General features: G+C 33.5%; 1 protein-coding gene across 3 annotated transcripts in view; it reads left to right on the top strand.

Moving 5' to 3' along the window:
* The window catches only part of LOC105251200 (C-terminal-binding protein), a 28412-nt gene that overhangs the window by 9224 nt on the left and 5132 nt on the right, over positions 1 to 14056 (top strand). For 2 of the 3 annotated variants that reach the window (XM_025407079.1, XM_025407081.1), the window contains exons 2-5: positions 10254 to 10766; positions 12391 to 12678; positions 12806 to 12994; positions 13628 to 13717. In XM_025407079.1, coding sequence (XP_025262864.1) covers positions 10569 to 10766; positions 12391 to 12678; positions 12806 to 12994; positions 13628 to 13717 — 765 coding nt within the window. In that variant the 5' untranslated portion in view covers positions 10254 to 10568. Of the gene's footprint in view, positions 1 to 9267; positions 9567 to 10253; positions 10767 to 12390; positions 12679 to 12805; positions 12995 to 13627; positions 13718 to 14056 lie in introns of those variants that run through there. The other variant, XM_025407080.1, reaches the window with a different exon arrangement.

Here is a 14056-nt window from a genome sequence, read left to right as displayed (position 1 = left end):
TAATTTTATATTAATATTTAATATACTTTATTATTAATCTTGAAACAATAAGAGTGTGTCTATAAATAAATAAATAATATTCCTGTGTCAGTGACTGCACGTGTCAATTTATAATTTTATATTAATATTTAATACACTTTTGCCATCATTTTGAATATTCTACCTAGATAAATTGTTGATTCTAGAAAAAAAATTCCAAAATTTGAGAATTTCTTATGACATTAATAATCAGCTGTTTTAGTATTTTATGATACAAATCCATATGAGACTCTGTCGAAGTTGTGATTACATCTCGTTGTGAAGAAAATATGGTAAAATCATGTTATGGTTTTATTATATATGGCACCTCATAATTTTCTGCCTCGTAAAAGAAGAGTTCTTTCCACGAGAAAAACTCAATAATGGGATAAATTAAGAGAAGAAGGTATAGAAATCACATCTTATATAGTTCTCGTAACGCGGATCTTGCAATATTGTTTCGTTGTTTTTTAAAAAAAACTTTGCAAACTATCATGGTATAAGGATTTAAGAAAACAATGCCCTACGAATTTTATAAAAACTTTGATTAATCTATAAAATTATACCATTATATAGATATCAACGCAATAATAATCTTTATTTTTACTTTTCTCGAGATTTCTTTAGTAAAACATCCACTTTCGTCATATATGAATCATTTTCGATAGATGTCAAAAAAATCGTAAATATATATTATATATACTTTTTTTCGAATTTTTCAAGCGAGACGACTAAAACTATAAGACATTGCGAGGAGGAACGGGGCAAGAAAATGTGCGACTCGCAGGGATTAAAAGATTCGTTTAAGACTCATGGCGTCTAAAAAGGACGAGATTTACACATCAGCTCCGGGGAGACCGTCGTCGATCCGTTCCTTTTCTCGTAATCGTCATCATCGTTACCGCCGCGTCGTTCGTTCCGCGATGCAGTCGGTCCGAAGGTGAAGTACACCGGGGATAATGGGAGTAGCGCATCGCCATTGTAAACAGACTCGACGAGCGAGAGAACGGCGTGGCGGTGAACGGTTCTCCGGGATTTAGTTCGAAGAAAGGGGGGAAGATGATGCTCGGTGGAGTCGCGGCAGGTTTGGGAAAAGGGGATGAGGCGGGATGGGGTGGGAAGGGGAGGGGCGGGGGAGGGGGGAGGGAAGGGAAACGCTGACGAGAACGGGATGAGGCGAGTTGTGATGGCGATGGCACGATGGAGGAGGGACGTGTCGCGTTGAGCGGCGAGAGAGGGAAGTTGCCGAGACATCGATCGAGTCTCGCGGCCATTGCTTGTGCCACACTCTCTTCCTCCCCCTCCCTCCCTCTTACTCTCTCTTTCTCTCTTTCTCTCTCTCTCTCGTTCTCTCGACGCCGCTGCTACTCTACTAGGAGTCAAGATGCCGTATCTCTCGGCACACCGCGACCAGGAGGAACTAAACTCTCCGTGAAACTACTCAGGCCAGCCGTTCGCGCGCTTTACGCACTTGTGCTAACCCGTCGCGGCTAACTGTGTATATGAATGTGTGTGTGGGTGTGTGTGCGTGCGTGTGTGTGTGTGCGCGCGCGTGCGTGCGTGCACGTGTATGTATGTATGTATATATAGGGTGTCTGAAAATTATTAGATGTGAAAAAGGAGATTAAAAAGTATTATTCGAGATTTAAAAGAGATTAAAAGATTATTATTCATGTAGCGAAATCACACAATTTTATATCATTATTTGAAAACATGTTTTTTTTCTTATAAATTCCTCGTGATATATTCTTTTAAATATATAGATTTTCAGTATAATTTGAAAATTTGAAAATTGTTTTATATTTTTGTTTCCTCAACGCGAGCATGCATATGCGTATGCGTGAGAAAGCTCGTTTTATATTAAAATTTTATTAAAAAATATATATTTGAAATTGGACATCTTTCTTTTCTGAAATTTAAGATTACTTAGTTTAGAAAATTAGTTGTGAAAATTGACAAACCTCTTTCAATGGAGAAGACAAAATCATTTCATGGTATATGATGTATGGTAATTTGCATATTCACTTAAGGTTGTGTATATATAAACATATACATATATACATTTATTGTTAGGTACATATATTCAAAAGTTCGAAGCATTTAACGTCGAGATGTTGCGTTAAACTCAAGTCAGGTGCTTTACGTGATTCACCAAGAGAGTGCAACATCGTAAAAATATGTAGGACTCTCAGATTTTTTCTCTCTCTTTCTCTCCATTGAATATTTTTTTAATTTATTTTAAAAATTAGAACGAGATAAACAAGTTTACCTCAAATTAATATTTTTCACATTATTTTTATTTTAATTATATTTATATTTGTTATTTTTTAAATCTTTTAGCTTTCTATTTCTATATATTTTTATTTCATTATTTATTTTTATATTACAATAATAATTATAATTATATATATGTATTTATAAAATTATATACATGTGAATATATAAAATTAATACATTTCCAACGTAATTTTTAAAAAAAAAGAGACGAATTGTATACATTACAATTGATTAAAAGTGATTCTATAAACACGTGCTTACACTTATAGTATAGATAAGCTTTTTCGTTGCGAGTATAGTAAGAAAAGTTGGTTGTAAGGTTTGAGGGACGCGCAGAAAATTCTGATTCAAAGTGTAGAAAGCGCGAGGTTATCGGCGACGGGGGCTGCAAACTCTACGTCGCCAAGTGTGTGTAACTTTGAAACTTAACAAGGCCGATACACTCGTCGCGCTTTCTCCGCGAATGAATAGCGCGTACAGCCGGTGCATCTCTGCAAATCAACTGCATTGTTCCTCGCTAGTGATGACACTTGATCCTTAACACTGCCTATATTATGAATGGGGACAATTTACGCGGTGTGAAATTTTTTTCTCCACTTTTAGAAAAGAGAAATTTATTATAAAAGTAATAAAAAAATAAAAATAAAAACATGTAATATTTTCAAATATAATAATATAATAATAAAAAATAGTAGAAATAATAAAAGAGAATTATATAGAACATTTTTTGAAATTTAGAGTGATTTAAAGATAAAATAGATATAAAAATGGAGCAAGAAAAATAATAAAATGAAAAGCAACTAAAATTAAAAAGGAAGATAATAAGAGAGAAAAAAATTAATAAATAAAATATAAATATTATTTTCTATCAAGTTGCTACAAATTTTGTACAATGTTAGCTCTTTATTGCCATCGCAGGTGTTTGCCACGCACTGGGTATATTCATTCATCCTCTTTACGCTTTCAACGCCTCATTGATCGCGTGGGAAGCGAATGACTCGATCGACTGTTAATTACGTTTGATATATCGCTGATTGATATTTGTGTGCGCATTATCAATTTTTCATATAATTCATTTATAATTTTAATATTACGCAGCGACACTTTCACTGTATATATTTGTTCGTATTAATTTTTTAAAATAATATTTCTATCTTTTTTCATAGTCCTTTTTCGTTTAATATTTATCAATTTTTTTCAAATTTACGTTATATCCACAAAAAATTATCACGACAGACTAACGTCAACAGAAGATGTTTGTAACAAATTTGACACGCAAGCATTTTTGCACGCGATAATATTAGCTTATTGACGAAGAATGCTATGGTAGCGATATCGTTGGCCAAAACAAATTGCAAGAATTGCACAAGCTTGCAACAGCAACTTTGTATAGCGAAAGGAATGTATATCCTTACGTCATTCTAATACGAGGAATGGCATAAAATCTAATTTTCATAATGATTCTATCTTTCTCTCTTTTTATTCTTCATATCCGGAAACGTAAAGCCTTATAATTATACATTAATATGGAAATGCGATTAGCACGTGTCATTGATTGAATATATAATCCTATTTCGTTTTCATTATTCTAACATTTTCTGAATATAATTAATTTTTATTGTATTTTGTATTTGTTTGTAATTTTATAACTGATAAGATTTAATAAATTGTATATATTATATCAACAAATATTCGAAAATTGGTGAAATATGTTTCCTACATGATTGTACGCTAGGTAAAGGGGTTAATAACTCGTCGAGAAATTCTTGCACCAGCAGCGGTTCGAGAAATCGATGTAATGAGTCAGTGGGTGAGTCGATTAGCCTAAGAGCGTCACGTATTACCTACATCGATGTGCGCTTGCGAGAGGGAGGGAGGGGGAGGGGAGGGGAGGGAGACAAAGAAAAGGAAAGAGATCGAGACGTATACGAATAGAGAGAAAGAGAGGAAAAGGAGAAGAGATGGAAAAAAGGGACAGAGTCCGCATCTCGCCACGTGCGTGGCATATGTGTCGATGCGTGCAGAAAAGCGGCGAGAAGTGCAGCCTCAAGGCCGCCGAACCGCGTTTGCAGAGTTCAACAGATTCGCAATTGTCTGCGTCGGGCTGTTTCTTCGTCGTAAAAGTCACTTTTACTTTGGATCTTTGGCGCAGTAATCTTTTAATTAATTTAACCTGCGAGGACGTTCAATATCTATTAAACTCAATACATTAATTTTATTTTTCATTTTTATTTATTTCATTCTCTGAGAAAATGTCTAATTTTTTTTTTTTAGATTAGTATTTTTTTAAAGAGTGAAATAAAAGAAAATTGTTACAGTTTTCCCAAATTATATTTCAAATAATACATTAGATAATAATAGCTAATTTCCAATATAATTAACGATATTTTTTCACAATGCATCTTGTTTGCGTATGTTTGCGATTGCACAAAAGTGGTCGCTTATAATGACTGACATCCCGCGGACTTTCAATTTCTTCTCTCTCTTCCCCTCCTCCCCCCCTCTCTCTCTCTTTAACGCGAGACACACCGGATGTCGTGAACGTGAAGAAGAGGCAATAATCCCAAAACACACTATTCATTCCTTTGGACAAACGGTCGGAATGTCGAGGAGAAACCGCTCATCGTTTGAGAGAGAGAAAGATAGAGAGAGAGAGAGAACGGGGAGACGAGGTGAGAGGAGTGGCACAACGAGAAGGAGAAGGAGAAGGAGGAGGAGGAGGAGGAGGCGCTGGAGAGAAGCAGCGAAGTTTCGCTTTAGGAGCGGAGAACTTAACTCAGTTAACTTTGCTGCCGAACCAAACTTTCCGCCAACTTTAAGTAGTCGCCTCTCCTTCCCTCATCCCTTCCCCTGGCCGTTCACTCGGAGGTGGAAAGTATGGCGAGCGGAGAGAGCAACAACCCCTCCACGCGATCCCTTTTCCTCCCTCTCAAGAGGACGAGAATGGCCGAACTACCGACACCGATACTCGCCGTCATAATTGGACGACTTCCTTATCCCCGCTTGTTTTTCTTTCTCTACCCTTCCTCCTAGCAGAATCTCTTTCTCACGCGAAACATTGTTTGAAAAAAGAAGCAATACAGGATATGACAGCGTTTGAGAATTTATAAATTTTTCAAATTTAATGTTAATATTTTTGTATATATTTATCAATATTGTATAATTTCATTGTTTATAAGGAATCTTGCGAAGATGTACAAAATTTCTAAACACAAGCAAATTATAAATAGTAATGTTTCCTGTATTAGCAATTTAATCAAAGAATTAACTCGTCCGAAAACATAATGTAATACATGGCGGCGTCTGTTTTGATAAAAATGCCAATTCTTCATTGATAATGATCCGACAAGATGTGCAAGTTTTCGTTGAAAAAAATACGCACTGCATATTGATAAATTATAAAGATATTAATAAATTTTACAAAATTTAAAAACCATTTTGACAAATTATCTTTAGAAATCTTTATGGTTTATTTTTGAAAATCTAGAAATTGTTGTAGACTATATCAATGTAAGTTGATAAAATAAATAATAAATAGACTTTAAACCGCGAAACACAAGAATTGATATTCGAGACAAGCGAAAACTCCCAATAAATGCACTTCTTTCTCTGTACATTTATCGATTACATCTCGATCGTGTAAAAAAAACTCGCTTCAATTATTGAAAAGCAAAGTTGTTTGAATTTTACGTGTCACTAACAAAAATCCAGTCACTTTTCTCTCTTTCTCTCTCTCTCCCCCTCCTTCCCTTCCCGCGAGAACGGCAAGTTTTGAAACAAACTTTACTTTATCGTGGCTCGATTGTGGAGGATGGGGGGACCCGGCAGGACCGAGCTTTTCCCTTCCATCCCTACCCCATCCACGGGTTCTCCGCCAAGTAAAGTTGCTCCCAGGTTAGACAATAATTGGATAACTTCGCCCTCATAGCGCGCCCCATCCCGTTCGTAACTCCACTCACTCCCCTGTATTCCCACCTCCGCTTTTGTCCTTCGCATCCCCTCTTCGTCCTCTAAGCACTGATCTGTCCGTCTTTGTCTCTCTGAATCGAAAGGCTCTGTTGCATACCGGGATTAAGTCGAAGGGTTGAGTTTAACCACTTGGTCGAGGCGTCCCATTTAAGGGATCGTATATTCTTTACTTACTAATCCAAATTATAGAAGCATGTCATTCTTAAATATCGAGAAGTATATACATCTACACGAGACTTGAGAGCGAGAAATTATATTTAATTTAAATCTTATTGCTAATCATCAAGTAATTTATGTTATTTTTTTATAAAAAAATTCGACTAAAAAAATATATAAAGCACTATTGTTTATTTAGAGTATACGATATATATTGTGTATCGGTTTCGGATCAAAAGTTTTCAATACATGTATATACACATCATAAACAAAAACACATCTTGGTTTATTAATTATACAAGTGCATATATAATACACTACAATGTAATTAAACCATTGTATTTATAATAGTATTATAATATTTGTTTATGACGATTATTACAGAGCGATTAATTTACCTGTCACTTTTTGCGCGCGCGCGTACACACTCCTTTTTTTTTTTTCTTTCCAAAGTATACTTCCTTGATGCAGTTGAGCGGCGCATATACATAATGCGTGATATACGCTACCAGCTGTCGAACAAGGGCTTAATCTCGCCCTCCTCTCCTCTTCTCGATGATAGGAGCTTACGTTTTCGCTGAGTTGGCACAACATGTGCCCAAGTCAAAGTGCTTGGCTCGGCAGAGTTCGTAGCGTTAGTGTCGCGTCCTCGTAGCTCGCTTTCGCTGAGGCCAGCAGCGATCTCGTTTTCCATAGCCTTCCTTACGCGTACTACATTTCCGATTACGCACGTCATCTTAAGTTACTGTATATGTGTAATGCGTGTAAGCACTCACAAATTCCAAAATTCAGCGGCTCTGTACAAATATATTCCACAAAATATTGTATATAAATAAAAAAAAGAAATTAAAACAAAAGATTAAATAACCGACGATAAAAACAATAAAAGATGAAAGAAAAACTATCGTATACGAATATAAATGAAATACGGAAATTGAAAGGATAGAATAGAGAACGCGCAAAAAAATTCAAGTTAGGATAAACACATTACAATGAAAAGAAAATACAACTTTATTTTCGTTATTTTCTCTTTGTACTCTTTTATTTCAAGGATATTATATTTTTTTTCAAGTCGTCTGCATGTAAAATTAAAATTTCGAAATATATTCTGTATAACGATTTTTATTTGCATTGTAGCAACTGCAATATTGTACGTCAATATTACCTTATCCATTTGATGCGACATTTGAATCATGGCATGCGAATATTTGTCGAATGAAGACATTGCATTTAGAACTATCTCATTGCCACGAGATAGTTCACTCGGAACGATTACACAGTACTCCACTTGTACATATATATTTAATAAGTTTATTTTCCATGATGAGAGGAGAGAAGAAGAAAACCGACTTGTATTATCGTTTTTATTAAAGTATACTTGAAAGCTAAAGTATATGTAAAAATTGCAAATTGTTAATTGATATAATTTCGCATCATTCTTTAATAATTATAATAATTAAAAGTATCAAGACAATAAAAATCCACGCAAAACATAAGTTATAAAATTAACGATATAACAAAAATTTAAATTAGATTTAAAGTTGAAGGTTACAAGGTCCAAGCTAATGAAGGGAAAATTAAAATTAAAAAATTATAAATTGATAATAATAAAACTATATAAAAACGTAACTGAAATGTCTAAGATAATAAGGTCGTAGAGTTGAAATTAATAGTAAAAGTATTTTAGTAAGTATTTTAGTAAGTAACTAAATGTAACAAAGCTAAGCCTAAAGAAAAAAATTAATGCATCTAAAGACACGATAAGTTTAAATTAATAAAAGATCTGTCATCTGTGAATCTTTGTCAAAGTGCCATTCCGATAATTGTGAGATGATCCATGACATTCGTGTGAGGGCGCCACTTGTTAGTTGGCTTTCTTCAATTCATGATTTGATAAAACTCCATGTTTCTATAAAACTGTCAACGTTCCTTTGATTAATAACGTTAAAGTAATTTAATAAAATATAACTAACATTTCAATTCTTAAACACACAACTAATGTACTCGTGTATTTAAATAAGTGTGAATTTTGAATTATAATAGCTTTGCGATAATCTTTTCGTTCCTTTTGTTCTCCATCAATTTATGACGCATCCTGCATAATTGCAATATTAGCGTAATTTTAAAAGCTAGCACATTTCAAAATTAAATATTAATTACGCTTTCTCACGTGCATTTATTACTAGAGTACGTGATGTTACACTAGGGAATATATTAGCAACAAATATACTAGAGAAAAGAGAGAATGTTTTTTTTGCGTGCAACACTTTCGCGAACAGTAATGATCATTTTCCAATCACTGTCCTTCATTTACACGTTTCTATGTCACATACAAGTCTGTCTCATTAATATTTCATCTTTCAATATTTGACACATGTAAAAGATAAAAAATGATATTAAAAAGTAGACAATAAAATACACAGATTACACACAATATACTAAATTAATAAGACATGATTTTCAAATTTCAACCGATTCTCATTCAAATATTGAGACATTTACCCACATAACATGTCGCGAAAGATGCGCAGATAGATGTAACAATCGAAATACGCTCTTGCACATTTTTCCTGCATTTTTCCGATATATTCCGATATAATCGAGCGATGAAGAGAAATCGCAGGCAAGGAATAAAGCGCGTAGAAAGTGCAACACTTGCGAACGCGGACGTTAATAACGATTGGTTTTCAATCGGTCTCGTCGCCGCCGCCGAAAACGAGTTGGAAACGGGTCCGCCTGTCCGCGCGCGCGGTCGCGAGAGAGAAAGAAGACGGGCTCTCGCGCTATTAACGCTACCGAAAACATCAGCCCCAGCGCCCTCGAGCGAGCGAGCGCCGCTGTGGCGTGTGGCGTGCCGTGCCGTTCCGTTCCGTTCCGTTCCGTGCCGTTCCGTTTCGTGCCGTTACGTACCGCATCTGCGAGAGCGCCTTCTTCTCCCCGGGTTGCTGTGCGCAGTTCGGTTCCCGGCTCCCTTTTCCGTTTCGATTCTCATTTTTTTCTCGCCGATCGTTCTCGCGACGCAAACCTCGTCCCGTTCGTCGTCGTGTTCCAAGTCCAGAGGCGGTCTGAAATTCGGTGTCGGTGGCTAACCAGCCAGTTACCCAACGCGCTATCGTATTGCGCAGGTTAAGCCGGCGCAATTCAAGGTAACCTAAAAAGTCGCGAAGCGAAGCGAAGCGGCGGTGGCGAGCGACTCGAGCACGCCGTTTCGCCGAGCGCGATGCCTCCCTTGTGCCTCTCGGGGTCGTTTAGATGTAATCGGAGTCTCGTTCGTATTTCGAGAAATGGTCGCGAGACGTCGGCTTGTTGATGGAAATAGTCCCGTGCGTCTCGCCTCGTCGCTCTCGCGACGTCGCTGCGATAGAATTGGAGCATTTATTTCCACGCGGGTGATAAATCCCCGACAATGCGTGTTTGTAGGATATGGCGCAGCCATCTCGCCAACTTTATCTTTATTGTCAAAAATTTACCTTTCGTCTCGGCCGTGAAATAATTGCGAATGGCGACACAGTATATAATGTAATATATAGACTAGCGTGGAATATGTAATATATACTTTGTGTGAATTAACATCATTGTATGTGAAATTTAATGTATGTATGTAATGTCTCGCAATAGAGATTTATGTCTCCACGAGACATATAATCAATTGATGATAGCGAAAGGAACTTGATAAATTATTGTCGCGTTAGAAATTGCAATATAATAATACAGCGGAAGTGATAGAGTGACAGCTACGAAAGCTTAAGCTAAGCTTCATATTATAAATATATAAATATATATATATAATGTGTATATTATAAAATTTATTTTTGACTTTGTATAAATTTCAGGAGACGGTATTTATTGAGCCGTGATGAGTTGGAGATTCGGCAGTTCCTGCCCGAAGACCGACCAGAAGTCAGTGTTGCAAAAGCAGTTTGTGTGACAAAGCCGGAAAAACAAGGAGAGTGCTGAAACATTGTACTAGTTGGACTAGAAGAGGCATCTCCGCTGCGAGTGTCTTGTTGATAGATAGATTCTGTCGTCTTCTATCGTTGTTGGAGGGAGAGTGGAAGGGGGAGGGCAGCGTTCGTAATTTTTCTTTCTAGTGACACTGAGAGCGCACAGTGAAAACAATAAAAATAGGGGGGGCGGTCTGCTGACCGATGGACAAACGGAAGATGATGCCCAAACGCCCTCGTATGGAGAACTTGAGGGGTCCGATTGCCAATGGACCGATTCAGACACGACCACTGGTTGCGCTTCTCGATGGTCGCGATTGCTCCATTGAGATGCCCATTCTCAAGGATGTCGCGACTGTTGCCTTTTGTGATGCGCAGTCTACTTCAGAGATACATGAGAAGGTAATCAAAGGTGTTAAAATTTTCTTCTAGTCAGAAAATTTTTTAGAAATATTCAAGAATATCAAATAGAACAACATACATATATGTAATATTTGTATATATATGTAGAATTAGAATTAATATTTTGTAGAATGTTGCGGAATAATATATAAATATTCATGAAAAATATTCAAGAAAATGTTAGATTAGAATTTTTTAAGGCAGATATTAAAATACCGAAATATTAAAATTTGCATATTAGAACAAGACATGCAGATTGCTGTAACAATTAATTAAATTTGAGACAAATTTTTTTTAGAGTTTTTAGTAAGGATTTTTTTATCAATGTTACCATATTATTGTAAACATTGGTTAAAAGTTTTGCAGAATCATTTGAGTTGAATTTTATTAATTTAAGAAATATTCTATATATCTTTTCTAATATTTACCTACTCTTTTTCTATTTACATTATATATTGAGCAGCTATTTGATGAATTAAAAAAGTGATATTTTAATAGATAATATAAATCACAAGTATATTTTTGTTGAAATAAATCTATTTCGATGAATTTTTTTATATATAATTGAACAAGAATTTAGTAAAGTTTTTATTTAGATTTTTATCAATCTAGGCAAGTAATAAATACAATGGTAATAGAAACAAAATTCATATACATATATATATATATATATATATAAATTAAAAATGACACTTGACAATTTGCTTTAACAACACACATTTAGTTCATATTTTCTTTCTCTCAGTCATATATAGAATAAAAATTAGGACAAAAATTTAAATTTTTTAATAATTTGATCCATGTTTCAGCTATTTTGGGTTTTACAGATTTGCATGATTCCAGTTGGCAATTTATTATACAAATTCATATTTAATTTGTATATTTGAAAGATTGATTTAAACATTAAAAATAATGTTGTATAATTTATTAAGGATAAGAGAAGAAGTTTATTTTTAAAAATAAAAATAAGAAAATTAGTATTTTTATTATCATCAATTATTTTTTATGTATTTATTTTTATTGCATTTATTATAAAACTTATAAAGCGCACAGAAAGTATATTTTGAAGAATGTAAAGTTCTACATAGTATTTTATAAAATATATTAAAATAAAGTGTATTAAGTGTACATTTTAGAAACAGCAATTGGATACAATATATACAACTAAGCGCTATCATATATAAAAAAAATAACATATATACAGTGGCATAATAAATAATTGGACAAAAATAAATGATAACACAAATATTATAACGACAAATATGTAATAAAATTAAAAGATTACTTATTTAATAAGCAAAATGTTTTTAACTGAGTTTACACATTGAATGAAACTCTGAAATTTTCAAAACAAAACTATTTAATTGGCTTCAATCACAAAAAAGTTAATTCATGTAGTAACTTTATTTTGTTTATATCTCTATTTTATAAAAAAATGTTTACATTATATATCTCTTCATACGCAGCATATCTTACATATCTATAATTTTTTCTACTTCTAATGTAATATATATAGTGTATATTTGATATTTTATATTTAATAGATTTCTCGAAAAAATTGTTTTGTAATAATTAAGAGAAATATTACACGTTTGAAAATTGATATAATGTGATTTTCAAATAGGTATTAAATGAAGCAGTGGGTGCACTGATGTGGCACACGATAATTTTGACAAAGGAGGATTTGGAAAAGTTCAAGACGCTGCGAATTATCGTCCGGATTGGTTCCGGCGTGGACAACATCGATGTTAAGGCGGCCGGCGAGCTCGGTATTGCAGTGTGTAATGTGCCTGGCTATGGCGTTGAGGAAGTGGCCGATACGACTCTTTGTCTTATACTAAATCTTTATCGACGCACTTATTGGCTTGCGAATATGGTGCGCGAGGGCAAGAAGTTCACAGGACCAGAACAAGTAAACTTTCTTATATTCAGCTATTACTATTAGAATTATATTATTATTGTTGAAATATTATTATTATTTAAAAATGTTAGATAATTTTTTATATGATATAAGTGTTATTTGTGTGCGCGTATTTCAGGTGAGAGAAGCAGCAACTGGTTGTGCAAGGATACGGGGTGACACATTAGGTATTGTAGGTCTCGGTAGGATCGGTTCCGCTGTTGCGTTGCGTGCCAAAGCTTTTGGCTTTACTGTCATCTTTTACGATCCTTATTTGCCAGACGGCATCGAGAAATCACTAGGTCTCACTAGGGTTTACACATTACAGGTCTGCATACTTTATATTTATTATGAAACTATAAATTGACTTTAATTGCATTAACTGTTAGACCGATTTGGAATAAATTTGGATATAAATTCTTTAATATATTATTATTATATGTAACATTTAATAATAATATATTAGGGAGTTTATATTTTAATAAGTTTGTACACATGTTGTAAAAATGTTATATTTTATATCTATCATAAATCTTATTTTAGAAATTAATTTTAATCATCACATTTTTATTTCAAGATATATATACATTTTTTAATATAAATTATTGTATATAAATTTATATAAATTTTTGTTCCAACTATCTATAAAACATAAGTTTCTTGGACATTATTGATTAACGATTTTATTTATTTTAACGAATAATCAATTATTGTGTTATTATTGTGAATAATCAGTTTTAAATTATTACATGTAAAGATATAAATTAAATTTCTCAATGTAATTTTAATGTAAATTGTAATTTTATATTTCAAAGAGAAAACTCAAATATTTAATGTTATATTTAACGAGTAGAATATAATAATCAGAAAATTTTTTTTACAATTGGTTATCTTTTTAATAAACAGAACATTTTAAATAATTATTTATTTACTTTTTAACCAAAGTTATTATTTGTTATAGGATTTGCTATTTCAATCAGACTGTGTATCTCTACACTGTACCTTGAACGAACACAATCACCATCTAATAAACGAATATACTATCAAACAGGTATCCGTGGACATATGTACATATATACGCTATATTTATACATGTATGTGTGTCAATTTGTGTGGTTATAAAATTATAAGAAATATTTATAAAGCCTTCGATTAATACATAAAGGCTTTAAATTCAAGCACAACTTAATCGATTTTACAATAATCAATTTTATTATATTACAAAAGAAATTAATTTTATAATAGACACAGTATTTTTGGAGAATTATTTTTATTTATTAATTTTTAGAAATTTATTAATATTTAGATATTATATTTAGAGAGAAAAAGAAAATTGATTTTATACATTATTATTTACTATAAAGCTGAGAAATTTCTGAAAATATATTAT

This window comes from Camponotus floridanus, unplaced genomic scaffold (genome assembly GCF_003227725.1).
Source record: "Camponotus floridanus strain SB8 unplaced genomic scaffold, Cflo_v7.5 scaffold16, whole genome shotgun sequence".
NCBI lineage: Eukaryota > Metazoa > Arthropoda > Insecta > Hymenoptera > Formicidae > Camponotus > Camponotus floridanus.
The sequence above is the reverse complement of the archived record's forward strand: the minus strand, read 5'-3'. Positions and strand labels throughout refer to the sequence as shown.